The sequence below is a fragment of the Rhinopithecus roxellana genome, chromosome 4, assembly GCF_007565055.1.
Source record: "Rhinopithecus roxellana isolate Shanxi Qingling chromosome 4, ASM756505v1, whole genome shotgun sequence".
Lineage (NCBI taxonomy): Eukaryota > Metazoa > Chordata > Mammalia > Primates > Cercopithecidae > Rhinopithecus > Rhinopithecus roxellana.
The window spans coordinates 177,186,040-177,201,944 of record NC_044552.1 but is presented as its reverse complement, the minus strand read 5'-3'; the positions used below and the strand labels follow the sequence as shown (position 1 = coordinate 177,201,944).

General features: G+C 44.2%; 1 protein-coding gene across 1 annotated transcript in view; it reads left to right on the top strand.

The window, feature by feature from the left end:
* AKAP12 (A-kinase anchoring protein 12) overlaps window positions 1–15,905 on the top strand; it is a 123,167-nt gene that overhangs the window by 173 nt on the left and 107,089 nt on the right. The window contains 1 exon segment of the mRNA XM_010383598.2: window positions 204–510. Within this exon segment, the coding sequence (XP_010381900.2) occupies window positions 349–510 (162 nt within the window). The 5' untranslated portion in view covers window positions 204–348.

Here is a 15,905-nt window from a genome sequence, read left to right as displayed (position 1 = left end):
GACCTGGGCTGGCGGGTCGCAGCGCCTCTGGTCCCGGCAGCCTGGGGGCAGATGCTGCTGCAAGGCGTGTCTGGGGCTGTGCTCATGTGATGAAGCGAGGGAAAAACCAGGAGGAGGGGGGCGGAGGCTAAGAGGTGGCCCTTTTTTTTTTTTCCGCTTTTCTTTTAAGGAGTTTGCGGCGAGCGCGTCTCCTTCATTCGCAGGCTGGGCGCGTTCGTAGGAGGCTGGCGGCGAAGGAAGGCGCTCTTAGGACCTCGCTGGCGCGCGTCTTTTGGCTCTTGCCCCTGTCCCTGCGGCTTGGGGAAGGCGTAACCCGGCGGCTGGGCGCGGGCGAAGTGCGAAGGAGCCATGGGCGCCGGGAGCTCCACCGAGCAGCGCAGCCCGGAGCAGCCGCCCGAGGGGAGCTCCACGCCGGCTGAGCCAGAGCCCAGCGGCGGCGGCCCCTCGGCCGAGGCGGCGCCAGACACCACCGGGGACCCCGCCATCGCTGCCGCGGACCCCGCCACCAAGGTATGGGCGCGCCGGGCCACCTGCGCCGGGAGGCTGGGATCTTTGGGGTGGAGGTGGGAGGATTCCTCCGATTTCCGCCGAGAGAACTTCCCGGCCCGTCCAGCCCCATCTGCAAACTCGGGAGCGCGAACCCCTCTTTGGAGGCTTTTCAGGGTCTTTTGCGCCGGGGCGGGGCCAGAGCAGCGGCGAGCGCGGCGGGGGGCTTGCGTCTTTGTCGCGGGTCTCCAGGGGAGGCGACTGCGCCATCCGCAGTAATAAAATCCGCGCCCTGCCCACGGCAACTGAGCCTTTCTCCGCACTCTTCCGGTGGAAGCCATCCAGCCCGAGGCGGATGAGCTGCGCTGGGGGATCCGTGGAGAATGGACCCCGGGCCGGGCCTCCGAAGCTCGGAGATGCGGAAAGTCGGCTGTGAGGCCAGGACGCGTGGTGGAGCCCGCCGGGTAGCCCAGGCACCCTCAGGTTCCCCGCCGCGTGCCGCCTTGGATGCCAGCGGTGCCTGGAGCGAGCGGGTTTGGTACCCAGTCCTGCGGCAGCGGCCCGAGCAGACGCCGCCTTCCCGAGGCAGAGAAAGCCTGGTGTGTAGCTCGCTCGGAGCCAGGGAAAACCTGGGCAGGCGCTGCGTTTCCAAAAGGAATGACAGGTTTCGCAAACCAGCCAGCGCCCTCGCGTTTGCTCAGCGCTTTGCCTGCGGACTCAGTTGGCCAAACACACACTAGAGTGGCTAGAAGTTCTCGAAGGATGCGGTCAGAGTGTAGCGAGCATTCCGGGTACTCTTCCCTGGACGCAGTGCTGAAACGACTGCATTTTATCGACTTCAGTCTTAAAGGCTGTAATATTTCTTATGGGCCAGGACAGCCGCCAAGACTGTGGCTTGTTCTGGTCGTGATATTTTAGATCTGTTTTCCAGCACGTGTGTTCATTAGCAAGGCTTTGCTCTACTGGTTTTGTGATAACCCTTGTATCACAAAGGTACCCTTGTGATAACTTGTAGAAAGATGTGGATAACCATGCTTAATAGTTAAATTTGCCATGTGTCAAATTTGAGGATAGAGTACGTGAGTTATCTCAGGAGGCGTGGATGTTTACAATATGAAAAAAAAAAAAGGAACCTACAACGATGACCTAGTTGCCTTGACCTCCTTAGCTGTCCTAGTCTCATTTGGGCTGAGAGACTGCTCTTAATAATATAGTTTTTGCCTCCAGTCTTTGATTCATAACTACTTGTGAAATCCATGGTCCCTAGATATTAAGTACTAACTGCCTCTGCTATGTAGATTTTCTAAGAGATGCTGAAGCTTCTGGCCTGAGGAATGTACTATCCTTTTGAGATCCAAGTCGCATTTTAATACTTACTGTATGCACATAATGTTTTGATGCCAGCTACTGTCAAAGTGGCTCGGTAACCAGTGTTGAGAGTCTAGTGATGAAAATAATTGCTAAAAACTTGCAGTTGGGTGACATTCCCTCCCGGCCCCCCCCCCCCCCCCCCCCCCCCCCCCGCTTTTGTACTCCTTCAGATCTTACTTACTGTTCACCCTGAAATACGGGATTTAATCCCTTCCCAGTAAATTTGAATTTGTTTATTTAAAAATATTCCTTCCATTCTCTTTTTCCTTCTTCCATAACCTTATCCTTTTCCTCTTTCCAAGTTGCCAACTGTCTTGAAGCAGCCAAACAACCTCCTTTTAAAAAATCACTTAAATGACATCCAGAATATCATTGAACTTGTTGGCATACTGCCCAGTTATCAATTTGGAGACAAATCAATACACTTACATGTATCCTTGGAATGTATTTAGTTTTCATTTCAACTAGCAAAATTTATCACTCAGGCTTTGAACACAAATGTCTTTCCAAAAGGACTCCCTAATTAAGAATGACTCAGCACCATGGCCCTTGCCTCCCCTCTTCTTATGAAGCTCCAATTCCTGACCTCCAAGTAATCCCATCTCCCACTCTAGGCTCCGTGGCACCATGGACCCGTCCCAGCAGTTTTCGCATGTGTGAGTTTAGTGTTCTCCTGGCTGTTCTGAATGCTTTGCAGGGGCAGGGAACATGCCTGGTTGTGCTGACCAACAGTGTTCCTTCATGTGTGCCATGCTGCCTGGCACAGAGTCGGCTCTCAGGAATACTTGTGGAAAGAAGAAGGGGTGATACTGGCTTCTTGGTTTTGCTTGGAGAATATCAAGTTAGAGAATACCTTGACCTATCTTGACCTATCTGCTTTTACTACAATTTAACCCTTGATCATCTCATTATCACATGAGACTGATTATGATAGTGACTAAGGCAAGTCAGTCTGTTTGGTTATTAATAGATCAAGTGAATAGTTAGACCAAAAACCTCAGATGTAGGGGCTTTGGATTCTGTTTCTCTAGATACAGAGTGGCTTGTTAGCATTGTAATTTCAAATTGGGTTTTATCTCAAATAGACAAATATGTTAAGTGCGTATGGCTCAAATGAGACCATTTCATACACTGAGTTACTTAGGATTACGTCTTGAACTTTCTTGATGTGTCTATGGACGGTTGGGGAGGTTTAGGCAAATACATTTTCCCCTCCTTGGATAGAATGTGATCATTAATTAAAGGTTGTAGGCAGATCTTTTTCTATCTAATAGCTGACATATCACATGCGTGCTATCTATTTAGCAATTGGATTTACTTTCTTTTTTTTCTGCTAATTTTAGTTACCAGTTACTCACTAAGTGCCCTTATCTGAACAGACATTACACTGGTTGAATTATCACTTGTGTTAGGTCAAATGGAGATTTAAACAAGCTTTTCATTACCCAGGCTTAACATTAAATGCACTAAAGCAGAAGTCTTGGTTTTATCTATGGTGCATTTCCATAAAATGGAAGGAGTCTTTATCTTCTATTCAATCTTTTATAATCTTTATTTTTTCCCTTAGATCCAGAGATAGACTGGAAATCTTTTACAATCTTTATATGTAAGTTCCGGGCGGGGGCGGGGTGGGGGGGAATGGCTTGATCTGTTATCTGCTAGGGTTTAATTTTGAGACATGGCCGTTTCGCAACTGTGGGGTGCAGGAAGATTAGACGACCTGAATGCTGGTGGTAAGTAAAGCCTCACACTTCACATTATTCCTTAATTGTCTGTTTTTAAAAATTTGTCTTAAAAAAATATTAAGGTGGCAACATATTCAGGTGGCAACATATTCAAGTGGCAACAGAGGGTGGGGTGACCAGTGACAAACTGACTTCCATGTCTCTGGCTAATCTTGATTTCTGGAGCCAGGCTCCAGACTAAGTCTGGACAATCATAATTAATTAGCCTTCCTATATTTATTGCCTGATCAATGATTTCAATGCTGGACATTGAACAATGGTCTGTCGCAACAGGCTGAGGCCATTGTCTATGGCAGGTGGGAAGATGGGGGCTCTTATTAGCTCCAACAGCTGTGGTTCCATTTGGTTACAAGAGCCATGAATCACTAAGATATAAAGATGTACTCAAATAGAAGAATCCAGTGTCTGAATGGTAAATTTAAGGATGTGTTTGACTCTTGTGCATTAAAACAGACAATCGGCTGCGTGCGGTGGCTCACGCCTGTAATCCCAACACTTTGGGAGGCGGGCAGATCACGAGGTCAGGAGATGGAGACCATCCTGGCTAACATGGTGAAACCCGTCTCTACTAACAAAAAATTAGCCAGGCATGGTGGTGGGCGCCTGTAATCCCAGCTCCTCGGGAGGCTGAGACAGGAGAATGGCGTGAACCCGGGAGGCGGAGTTTACAATGAGCTGAGGTCGCACAACTGCACTCCAGTCTGGGCGACAGAGCTAGACTCTGTCTCAAAGAAAAAAAAAAAAAAAACAGACAATTGAGGCGGCCAGCTGCATTTCATAATTCCTCCCATAAGCTAGGTCATATGCTTCCTCCTATTTGCCACTTTTTTAACAATAGAAATGGAGAATGAAAATGGCCTCAAAGTGACTACATCACCAGTGTTACACAAATGGGCCCTCTTAATAGAGGGATGTTTCTGTGTGTGTGGCTACCTGTATTCCTGTGGATTTTCACCAGATTATAAGAGCTGCTGCTTTCTGACTAGAACAGAGACAAAAAATTGGAGATACGGATGTGGGGATGATTCTTTTGGGTACTGATAGACTGTGGGAATCGCAGGGCTTCCCTTAAATCCATTACAGCTTATAGGCTAGTGGATGAATTAGATCAGTGGAGGTTTTCACTTGAAATATTTTCTTTTATGAGGAAAAGGCCTTGAAATGTGCATCCTCTTTGGGTTGACTAATTTCTATCCCTTTACAGCTTTAAGCTGATATTATAAGATTATTCTAGTTTGGATCTTGTAAGATAATTAACAAAATGGAAATAAAATGTTTTGTTTTAAAAAATACTAGGAAATTATTTCTTCTCCTTTGTCTTCATTAGTTTTAATACATATTCATTGCTTACAGAACACCAGTGCAGGAAAACTCAAACTAAATGGCATCATCCCCCGTCCCTGTAATTCTATATGCAGTAGCCATTTGTGAAGTTAGAAACGAGAATTCATAGCACTAAGCATTCTAAGAAAAATTAAGCCAGTACATTTATCTCTTGGGGGAGAAAAAAAAAAAAACTAAATTTCCTTGAACCAAATTCTTTTTTTTTTTTTTTTTTTTTTTTGAGAGTTTCACTCTTGTTGCCCAGGCTATAGTGCAATGATGCAATATTGGCTCACTGCAACCTTTGCCTCCCAGGTTCAAGCGATTCTCCTGCCTCAGCCTCCTGAGTAGCTGGGATTACAGGCGCCCACCACCACGCCCAGCTAATTTTCTGTATTTTTAGTACAGATGGGGTTTCACCATGTTGGCCAGGCTGGTCTCAAACTCCTGACCTCAGGTGATCCACCTGCCTCAGCCTCCCAAAGTGCTGGCATTATAAGTGTGAGCCACCGAGCCCAGCCTGAACCACATTCTTAGTTCTCTTATAACCTAACAAAAATTACAATTTAAAATAAGCTTCATTTTAAAATACAATGGAAAAATATGAAAAAAGCTGGGGGAAGAAAGAAACATTATATTGAATAAACATATATGCCTACTGTCAATAAATTATTTAAAAACCTGTAATTATAATTATTTTACTTGTCTATTTAGATCTTGGGCCATTTTTCTGCAAATTAAAACCCTATCAGGGAATGTAAGAGTAGGATTTCATACCTGTAATTATCCCTTTGTTCCCTTCTCATTCGTATATCTAATGGGTGAAGATATTAATAATTAGCAATAAACCTCAATTATACATACATACCTTCATATTTCTCATGAATAATTAAGTTTACTTATTTGAAACAGACTGTATATCTGAAATCATCACTCTTGAATTGTAAAGGCTTAATAAGATCAAAAGCATTTGTTTACCCTTATTAAAATGATTTTTATTTAAAGTCATTACATAGCAAAGTTCATTTAATGTTTATTTTTAAAAAGTATTAATGATTGAGAACTTAAATTTATAAATAGGGTAAATTACTTACAAATTTAAGTAATAATTTGAAGCCAATATGATGGCTTCTTACATATTCTTTCAAAAACTTCATGCACATGAAAGTAGATAAAAATGGTACAGTCTTTTCCATTTAAGAAAAAGATCATATCACATGCAGATTCTGCAGCTTTAGGTTTTGGATGTCTTTTCATATCAGGACATAAATAAATGCTCCCATTCTTATTAATTTGGGTGCATAAATTTCCCTTTTATGGGTTGAAGGCCTGTAATGATTTAACCAATTCCTTGAGTCTGTATTTTGATTGTCCTAGTCCATAAGTGTAATTGCTGAATTGCAAGCTTTATATGCATTTAAAAATTTAACCAGGCCAGGTGCGGTGGCTCACACCTATAATCCCAGCACTTTGGGAGGCTGAGGCAGGTGAATCACGAGGTCAGGAGTTCGAGAGCAGCCTGGCCAACATGGTGAAACCTCGTCTCTACTAAAACTGCAAAAAATTAGCTGGGTGTGGTGGTGGGTGCCTGTAATCCCAGCTACTTGGGAGGCTGAGACAGGAGAATCTCTTGAACCTGGGAGGGGGAGGTTGCAGTGAGCTGAGGTCTCACCACTGCACTCCAGCCTGGGCAACAGTGCAAGACTCCGTCTCAAAACAAAACAAAACAAAAAACAAAACCAAAAGATTTAACCCTTCCTAAATTGACTTTCCAAAGAGGTTTTATCACTTTGCACTCCCACCGTGGAGATCAGCACTCGTTTTCCCATGCTTTACTTCATGGGTATCAGATTCTCCAGTACTTGCCAATGTGCTAGGTGAAGAATGGTACCTAGTTTCCATGGTGCATTTTTAACTGTGAAGTTGAGTGCCTCATCATGTCTCTTTGCCGTGTGCTTGCCATCTGATCATGCACTGGCCTGGTTGTCAAAGCATGAAAGGCTGTGGTTTGTTTTACTGTTAATTAATTTTCATTTTCATTTTATTTATTTATTGCTTTTGAGATAGGCTCTCATTCTATTGCCCAGGCTGGAAAGAGGTGGTGCAATCTTGGTTTACTGCAGTCTCGACCCCCTGGGCTCAAATGACCCTCCTGCCTCAGCCTCCTGAGTAGCTGGGACTACAGGCACACACCACCAGGTAGCTGGGACTGCAAGTGCACACCACCATGCCTGGCTAATTTTGTTTATTTTTTGTAGAGACAAGGTCTCACTGTGTTGCCCAGGCTGGTCTGGACCTTCTGGACTCAAGTGATCCTCCCACCTCAGCCTCCCAAAGAGCTGGGATTACAGGTGTGAGCCCCCACACCCAGCCCAATTAATTTTTAAATACTTTGTTTTTCTGTGTGGGGGTTCACACCTGTAATCCAAGCACTTTGGGAGACCGAAAAGGGAGGATCACTTGAGGCTAAGAGTTCAAGAGTGGCCTAGGCAACATAGCAAGTCCCCATCTCTACAAAAAATAAAAAATTTACATGGGTGTGGTGGCGTGTACCTGTAGTCCTAGCTACTTGGAAGGCTGAGGTCAGAGGTTGCTTCCACCCAGGAGTATGAGGCTGCAGTGAGCTGTGATCATGCTGCTGCACTACAGCCTGGGTGACAGAGCAAAACCCTATCTCTAAAAAAAAAAAGCCAGTCACGGTGGCTCACACCTGTAATCCCAGCACTTTGGGAGGTCGAGACAGGCAGATCATGAAGTCAGGAGATCGAGACCATCCTGGCTAACATGGTGAAACTCTGTCTCTACTAAAAATACAAAAAATTAGCTGGGCGTGGTGGTGGGCGCCTGTAGTCCCAGCTACTCGGGAGGCTGAGGCAGGAGAATGGCGTGAACCTGGGAGGTGGAGCTTGCAGTGAGCCAAGATCGTGCCACTGCACTCCAGGCTGGGCAACAGAGCAAGACTGTCTCAAAAATAAATAAATAAATAAATAAATAAATAAATAAATAAATAAAAGACTTTTCCCCCCGAAATCACTCAAATTGGAAAAAAGCAAGTTCAGGAATAACAACTCAGCTGGGGTAGAGCAGTCTTACTCTTCTTTGCTCCTTTTCCTTTCCAAATTAATGAACCATCTTTAAATTTATATACTTGGAGAATGACCTATTTCTTAAGCTATCATTTTAAAATTTTCTTCTCTTAGAACAATCTAAAATAATTTAGTTGCCAGAAATTACTTTATGGTCATGATCCGTGAAATGTTGAGATCAGGGGTTGGAAGCAGCAGAAATCCACCTCTTGGGAAAACAGTAGGGTGAAAGCTCACCTGGGATCCTCTCCCATTCTCACGGCAGACAGCCTGGCTCTGTTAACTGGATGGTATACACGGATCTTCTGAGAAAAACGTAGGTTTTCAAAGCACAGGAAACCATCTGGGACACTGGGACACCCTTAGGCGCCTCTTAATACACGTATTCATTTCTGGTTCAAAGCTTTTTGTCTTCCCTATGATTTCACTGCAATGTTTTTTAAAATGGGGGAAACCCTGTAGTTTCACTCTACCTAATCTTAATCCCAGTTATGGCAACATATCAGTTTCATGTTTGATTTCAAAATGAAATAAACCAAAATTTAAGAAGGAGAGATTACTACAGTTTATTGGCTGACCATCTATTTGTTATATGCAATCTCTGCAAACTGGGAGTACTGAGGGATTAAATTTTTCCTGGTTCCCAAACCTCGTGGTGCTATTGAATCACCTAGGGAGCTTTTCAAAGACACCTACACCTTATTCTGGATTTATTGAATCAGAATCCCAAGCGGTCTCAGGGTCTGGGATTCTGTGATTTTTTTTTTCTTTTTCTTCTTCTTTTTTTTTTTTTTTTTTTGAGAGACAGCGTCTCACGCTGTTACCCAGGCTAGTCTTGAACTCCTGGACTCAGGCCATCCTTTGGCCTCAGCCTCCTGAGTAACTGAGACTACCAGCTGCTGCCACTGTGCTGGGATTCTGTAGTCTTAAAATGCTCGTCAGATGTTCTAATGTGTGGGGTGTGGGCTCCATTACCTTAAGGGAGGGGAAAGAGTAGGCGTAAGAGCTGAATTGAATAAGAGTCAGGGAGAAGTTCAGGTCTAGGTGACACTGGGCGATAGCGTGCGCAGATTTCACTGAGATTGGAACTTGTCTGGGTTGAGAGGGAAGGTTTCAGATGATGGGAGAGTAGGCATTTTGCTTCACACAGCTGGAGGATAAAATAAAGGAAAGTATTTATTCCACATAATTTCATTCCTTTGTTTGACTATATTAAAAAGTTGGTTGCTGGCCGGGCGCGGTGGCTCACTCCTATAATCCTGGCACTTTGGGAGGCCGAGGTGGGTGGATCACGAGGTCAACAGTTCGAGACCAACCTGGCCAACATGGTGAAACCCCATCTCTACTAAAAATACAAAAATTAGCCAGGCATGGTGGTGCGCACCTGTAATCCCAGCTACTTGGGGAGGCTGAGGCAGGAGAATCATTTGAATCTGGGAGGGGGAGGTTGCAGTGAGCCGAGACCACACCATGGCACTCCAGCCTGGGCGACGGAGCGAGACTCCGTCTCAAAAAAAAAAAAAAAAAAAAAAGTGGGCTGCTCACGGAGGCTTTTCTAAATAGATTGTGCCATCCAAGGTAGGTAAGTGTTCAGTGAAATGCCCCTATCCTTACCGAGCCAGAAGCTGTGACTTTTCAGTGTTCCCCTTCCATCTCATTGCCTCTTAAGCCCTCTTCCCTTATTTATCAATTTAAAACTTCTCTTTTGCTGGATAAGTAGACAGTAGCTAAGGGCTTAGTTTATGGCATTTGACTGGTCCAAAAATCTCTAAAGAAATCTTGAAACCCATCAAGTTGTTGAATAATAGAGTTCTGGCTTTCTCGGCCACTTACTATTCAATCTTAAGTTCATAAATATTTCTTTTTTTATTTCTTTTATTTATTTTTTAATATAAGAGAGACAAAGTCTCACTGTGTTGCCAAGGCTGGTCTTGAACTCCTGAGCTCAAGTGACCTCCTGCCTTGGCCTCCCAAAGTGCTGGGTTACAGGGGTAAGCCACCCATGCCTGGCTGTTTCATAAATACTTCTTTACTAGCTTCTGTACTCCAGGAACTGTGCTAGGAACTGGGGAAACAGAAGTTCAGTTCTAAAAAAGTTCTCCTTTTCATATGTTTAGATCTTTACTCCACTAGATAATATTATTTTATGTCTAAAAGGAGAAATCTAAGTTCATTTGTATATGGGTTACCTATTGCTCCAGTAACATTGATTAAAAAGTTACGTCTTGTTAAAACTCAAGTTTCCATATATCCATAAACCTATTTATTGATTTCCTTTTACTTGTAAATTTTTTCTGCCGTGTTATTTGTGCAATAAACTGAAAGCATTGCAGGAGTGGCTAAATATCTGATCAATTATAATAGCAAGCCCATGGTTTAAAATAGTTCTGTTGGCCGGGCGCGGTGGCTCAAGCCTGTAATCCCAGCACTTTGGGAGGCCGAGACGGGCGGATCACGAGGTCAGGAGATCGAGACCATCCTGGCTAACACGGTGAAACCCTGTCTCTACTAAAAATACAAAAAACTAGCCGGGCGAGGTGGCGGCGCCTGTAGTCCCAGCTACTCGGGAGGCTGAGGCAGGAGAATGGCGTGAGCCCGGGAGGCGGAGCTTGCAGTGAGCTGGGATCTGGCCACTGCACTCCAGCCTGGGTGACAGAGCGAGACTCCGTCTCAAAAAAAATAAAATAAAATAAAATAAAATAGTTCTGTATTCTACATCTCAGGTATTACCCTTGTCTCTTTCATGGCTATGCTGAGTTCATACATACATAAATACAGACATGTGGCTGGTGGGCATGGTGGCTCACGCCTGTAATCCCAGCACTTTAGGAGGCGAAGGTGGGAGGATCACTTGAGCCTGGGAGTTCAAGATCAGCCTAGGCAGCATAGTGAGACCCCACTGCTACAAAAATTTTAAAAATTAGCCGGGTGTGGTGGTACATGCCTGTAATCCCAGCTACTTGGGAGGCTGAGGTAGGAAGATCACTAGAGCCTGGTAAATTGAAGCTGCAGAGAGAGACCTGTGTCAAAAATATAAATAAATAGGCTGGGCGTGGTGGCTCACACATGTAATCCCAGCACTTTGGGAGGCCGAGGCGAACAGGTCATTTGAGGTCAGGAGTTTGAGACCAGTCTGACCAACATGGTGAAACTCTGTCTTTACTAAAAATACAAAAAAGTTAGCCGGGTCTTGTGGCACATGCCTGTAGTCCCAGCTACTTGAGAGCCTTAGGCAAGAGAATTGCCGGGAGGCGGAGCTTGCAGTTACGCAGAGATTGCACCAGTGCACTCCACCCTGGGAGACAGAGTGAGACTCCATCTTAAAATAAATAAATAAATAAAATAAGAAAATGGGGATCAGGTGTCATTTTAAGCTTAACTTGTTTTCTTGGTATGTAATAACATTCATTAAAAGTGGTTAGATATTTTCTAACCACACACCATGTGAGCTAGATGCTTTGGGAGATAAAGAAATAACATTACTGTCGAGCACCTCATAACTGAGATGAGGTGAGGCCTTTCTAGATGAAATATTCAACAGCAAAGATTCCAATAAGGTAGCTAGGTAATAGAAGAATTGCTGTTCGTACTACTGTAAAAAGAAAATAATTTTTGGGAAATTGTTCTAGGCAGATAAAAGGCCATTAGTCAGGAAGTCTTCTGGTACAAGACATTGAGTTGGTAGTTCTCAAGGAAACAATGGAAAGAGGCTAAATTGCAGTCCATCAGTGTTAAGAGCTGCGGAGGCAATAGAGAGCCACCGCCGGCTTTTGACAAAGAACAAAACAAAGTTTCAGAAATACCAGGGGAGTGCATCATGAACTCCTGGGAGACCCTCTTGTGTAAGGCGGAGATAACATCCACACAGTAAAGTAGTGGGAAGTGTGACTAGAAAGGGTAACTTTAGGAAGATGATGTTGGCAAGCATTTTCACAGTGTGGTAGTGACATCTCAGATATCAGTGGGGTAGTGAGATTTGGCACAGGGTAGAGGCTTGGCATGGGGCTAAGTCACAGACAATGAGATTTTAAGATTTGTAAGATGGAGTACCTCTGTTTCTCCAATAGTCTGACAAGGACATCTACTCCGTGATGTTGGTTTCAGTTACCTACTGGTGTGTAACAAACCATGCCAAAAAATTTATTCTAAGGGTACCTTTAGAACAAAGAACATCACTTGATAATAACAGCTTGGGACTTCAAAGGAAAGCAGAGATTTGGCCGGGCACAGTGGCTCAAGCCGGTAATCCGAAGACGTTGGAAGGCCGAGGCAGGCAGATCACCTGAAGTCAGGGCTAACCAAGCCAGGCCAAGACTAGCCTGGCCAACATGGTGAAACCCTGTCTTTACTAAAAATACAAAAATTAGCCAGGCGTGGTGGCACGTGCTTGTAGTCCCAGCTACTTGGGAAACTGAGGCACAAGAATCCCTTGAACCCAGGAGGTGGAGGCCACCTTGAGTCAAGATTGCTCCACTGCACTCCAGCCTGGGTGACAGAGTAAGTGAGACTCTGTCTCAATAAACAAATAAATAAATAAATAGAAGTAAAGCAGAGGTTTGCAGCAGAGTCTATAGATAATAACAGAGGGCTTCTATGAGCTCAAAGCACTTCTCTAATAGTGGTCTGCGTCACAGCAGAGATCACTGGCATTGGGGGCCATCGAGGCTTTTGGAGTACTGGACCAGGGAGGCACAACTGAAGGTCAAGTTTCTTTTTTTTTTTTTCTGAGATGGAGTCTCTCGCTCTGTCACTCAGGCTGGAGTGCAGCGGCGCGATCTCAGCGATCTCAGCTCACTGCAACCCTCGCCTCCGGGATTCAAAATTCTCATGCCTCAGCCTCTCGAGTAACTGGGACTATAGGTGCATGCCACCATGCCTGGCTAATTTTTGTATCTTTAGTAAAGAGAGTTTCACCATGTTGGCCAGGCTGGTCTCAAAATCCTGACCTCAGGTGATCCACCCACTTTGGCCTCCCAAAGTGCTGGGATTACCGGCGTGAGCCACCATGCCTGGCCAGAAAGTCAAGTTTTTTAGGAAAAAAGATGATCAGCATGGAAGGACCCGATAGTGGCTATGGAGAAGTGTAGGTGGAACCAAAAGTGAGTCTTAGTAGAAGAGAGGACTAGAGGCGAGCATGGTGGCTCTTGGTGGACCTAGTATTCCCAGTACTTTGGGAGGCCGAGGCGGGAAGATCATTTGACTACAGGAGTTTGAGACCAGCCTGGGCAAGATAGCAAGACCCCATCTCTGAAAAAAGAAAAGAGAAAACGAGATAAAAGAGATGCCGCTGGATGAACAGTTGGCAGATCATGATGGCATCTTGCCACAGTGACTGTTCTATCCCAGTGTGGCTGGGTCCACCTGAAAATTAAAGAACCTGGTCATTGACTGCATTCCTTCCATTTGTAGGCAAAGAGATGAGATTGCGCGGGGAATGCGTAATCTCCAGAGAAGACATTTTCGCTTTGTAATTTTTCCATCCCCAGTGGTTTGTCGTTCAGAATACAATTTATGATTTATTTTTGTTTGTGTCCGAGCCTATGATGTTTTGTTGAATTGAGCCATTACAGGCCCTGGTTTCACCTGCCACAATGATGAATTTCTATTGTCACTCCCTGATATTGGCCACTTTTCGTGAAGACATGCTTCATTGGCTCCTAGTTTTCTTTACTCTGTAAAGTGTATTTTGTTGTGATACATAAAACAAGACTGTTGATGCATTTCACAGTGTTTAACCTCTGTATGTTTTCAGTTCTTGGTGGTAATTTTTCACAAAGTTATAGTAAATTACTCAAAGAATGCATCTTTAGAAACTTTCATTTGAAATTGTTTTTCATTTGGATACATATGTAAAACAGTCTTTTTTTCATTTTAATTTTTTTTTCTTTTAAAATAAAAAGAGGTCTTGCTGTGTTGCCCTGGCTGGTCTCTCATTCTTGGGCTGAAAGGATCCTCCCACCTGAGCCTCCTGAAGTTAAAATTACAGGTATGAGCCACTGTACCTGGTCAAAATAGTCTTATTCAGCATCAGTAATATATTGAATTCTATAGAAACTTCAACCTTGGGTAGACCTGTCTACTTTGAACTTACAATTGATATGCACTGCAGTACAAACTGGGAGAGAGAGGGGGAATAGGATTGTAGTCTACAGGAGATTGCTAAGAATTAACCAATTTTGCTATGATGATTTTTTCACATGGCAATTTTTTTTTTTTTTCTGAAGCGGAGTCCTGCTCTGTTACCCAGGCTGGAGAGTGCAGTGGTGCTCACTGTGACCTCTGCCTCCTGGGTTCAAGCGATTCTCTTGCCTCAGCCTCTCAAGTAGCTGGGATTACAGGTGTGAGCCACCAAACCTGGCTAATTTTTTTGTATTTTCAGTAGAGACAGAGTTGTACCATGTTGGCCAGGCTGGTATCCAACTCCTGACCTCAGGTAATCTGCCTGCCTGCGCCTCCCAAAGTGCTGGGACTACAGGTGTGAACCACTGTGCCTGGCCAGAAATGACATATTTAACCAATATTTAGACATGAATTCCTGATTCCTATATTGTTAACCTAAATATTTAAATGGAAATTTTTGTTCTTGTTCTGCTCTATTTTCTATGAAATAAGTTATTGAAAAGCAGTGGAACATGTCACCACAAAGTTTACTAAATTAGTCCTGACCATTACAATCTTTGTATTCCACTGACAAAAGCAGCGGAATAAAATTTAAACAAAAAATAGTTGACCTTAATGTGGGCAGAAACCCAGTTGATTGGTGTTATAGCTGATTTATTTTCTTTGTAAAACCTTCAGGAACTAAAGTTTAGTTTGAACTCAGTTTGATGGCAGTTTTAGATCAGTCTTTTTTTTTTTTTTTTTTTTTTGAGATGGAGTTTCACTCTGTTGCCCAGGCTGGAGTGCAGTTTTGTGATGTCGGCTCACTGCCAACTCCGCCTCCCGGGTTCAAGAGATTCTCCTGCCTCAGTCTCACAAGTAGCTGGGATTACAAGCATGCACCACCACGCCCGGCTAATTTTGTGTTTTTAGTAGAGACGGAGTTTCACCAAGTTGGTCAGGCTGGTGTCAAACTCTTCTTGATCTTAGGTGATCCACCCACCTCGGCCTCCCAAAGTGCTGGGATCAAAGGTGTGAGCCACTGCGCCTGGCTTTAGATCAGTCTCCATTTTGTTTATAATACGGAAAGCTTATTTAGCCTTGATGAAGACAACGATCCGGTTATTCGTTTGATATTCGTTAAAGACCCACTGAGGTTTTTGAATTTTTGTTCTACACTGAGAATCTGGTGACTGAAGAGGGTTTACAATTTTATCTTGAATTGCAACAATGACAGAGATTTCAAGTCACTTCTGGAACTATGCCTGATAAACAATCTCTGCATGACAGGGAGGAATGCAAAGAATGCTTAAGTATTCAGGGAAGTAGGTCATGGTTTAAAGTATTACATTTGTCAGAGAAAGTTTCTCAAGCAGTCCCTATGATCTTCAGAACCCAGCCTTGTTCCTTGCCCAGAATGCTTTAGTTGCAGGCAAATTCGAGGGCTGAATTAACTTCCCAGCCTCTAGGAGGGCTGGACTGAAAGTCACAGATTCACCACATGCGCCTGCACCCTTGTCAACAAACATGAAGTTAGAGTTATAGGCATGTGACTGGAAAAACGGTAGATGGGATTGATAAATGTTGTTTCTTTACTGTGGTGCGATCCTGAAATAACAATTATTTAAAGAGCCAGGCATAGTGGCTCATGCCTGTAATCCCAGTGCTTTTGGAAGCTGAGGCAGGAGGGTCACTCGAGCCCAGGAGTTAAACACCAGCCTGACCCACATACTGGGACCTTGCCTCTACAAGAAATTAGCCAGGCATGGTGGCACGTGCCAGTAGTCCCAGCTAC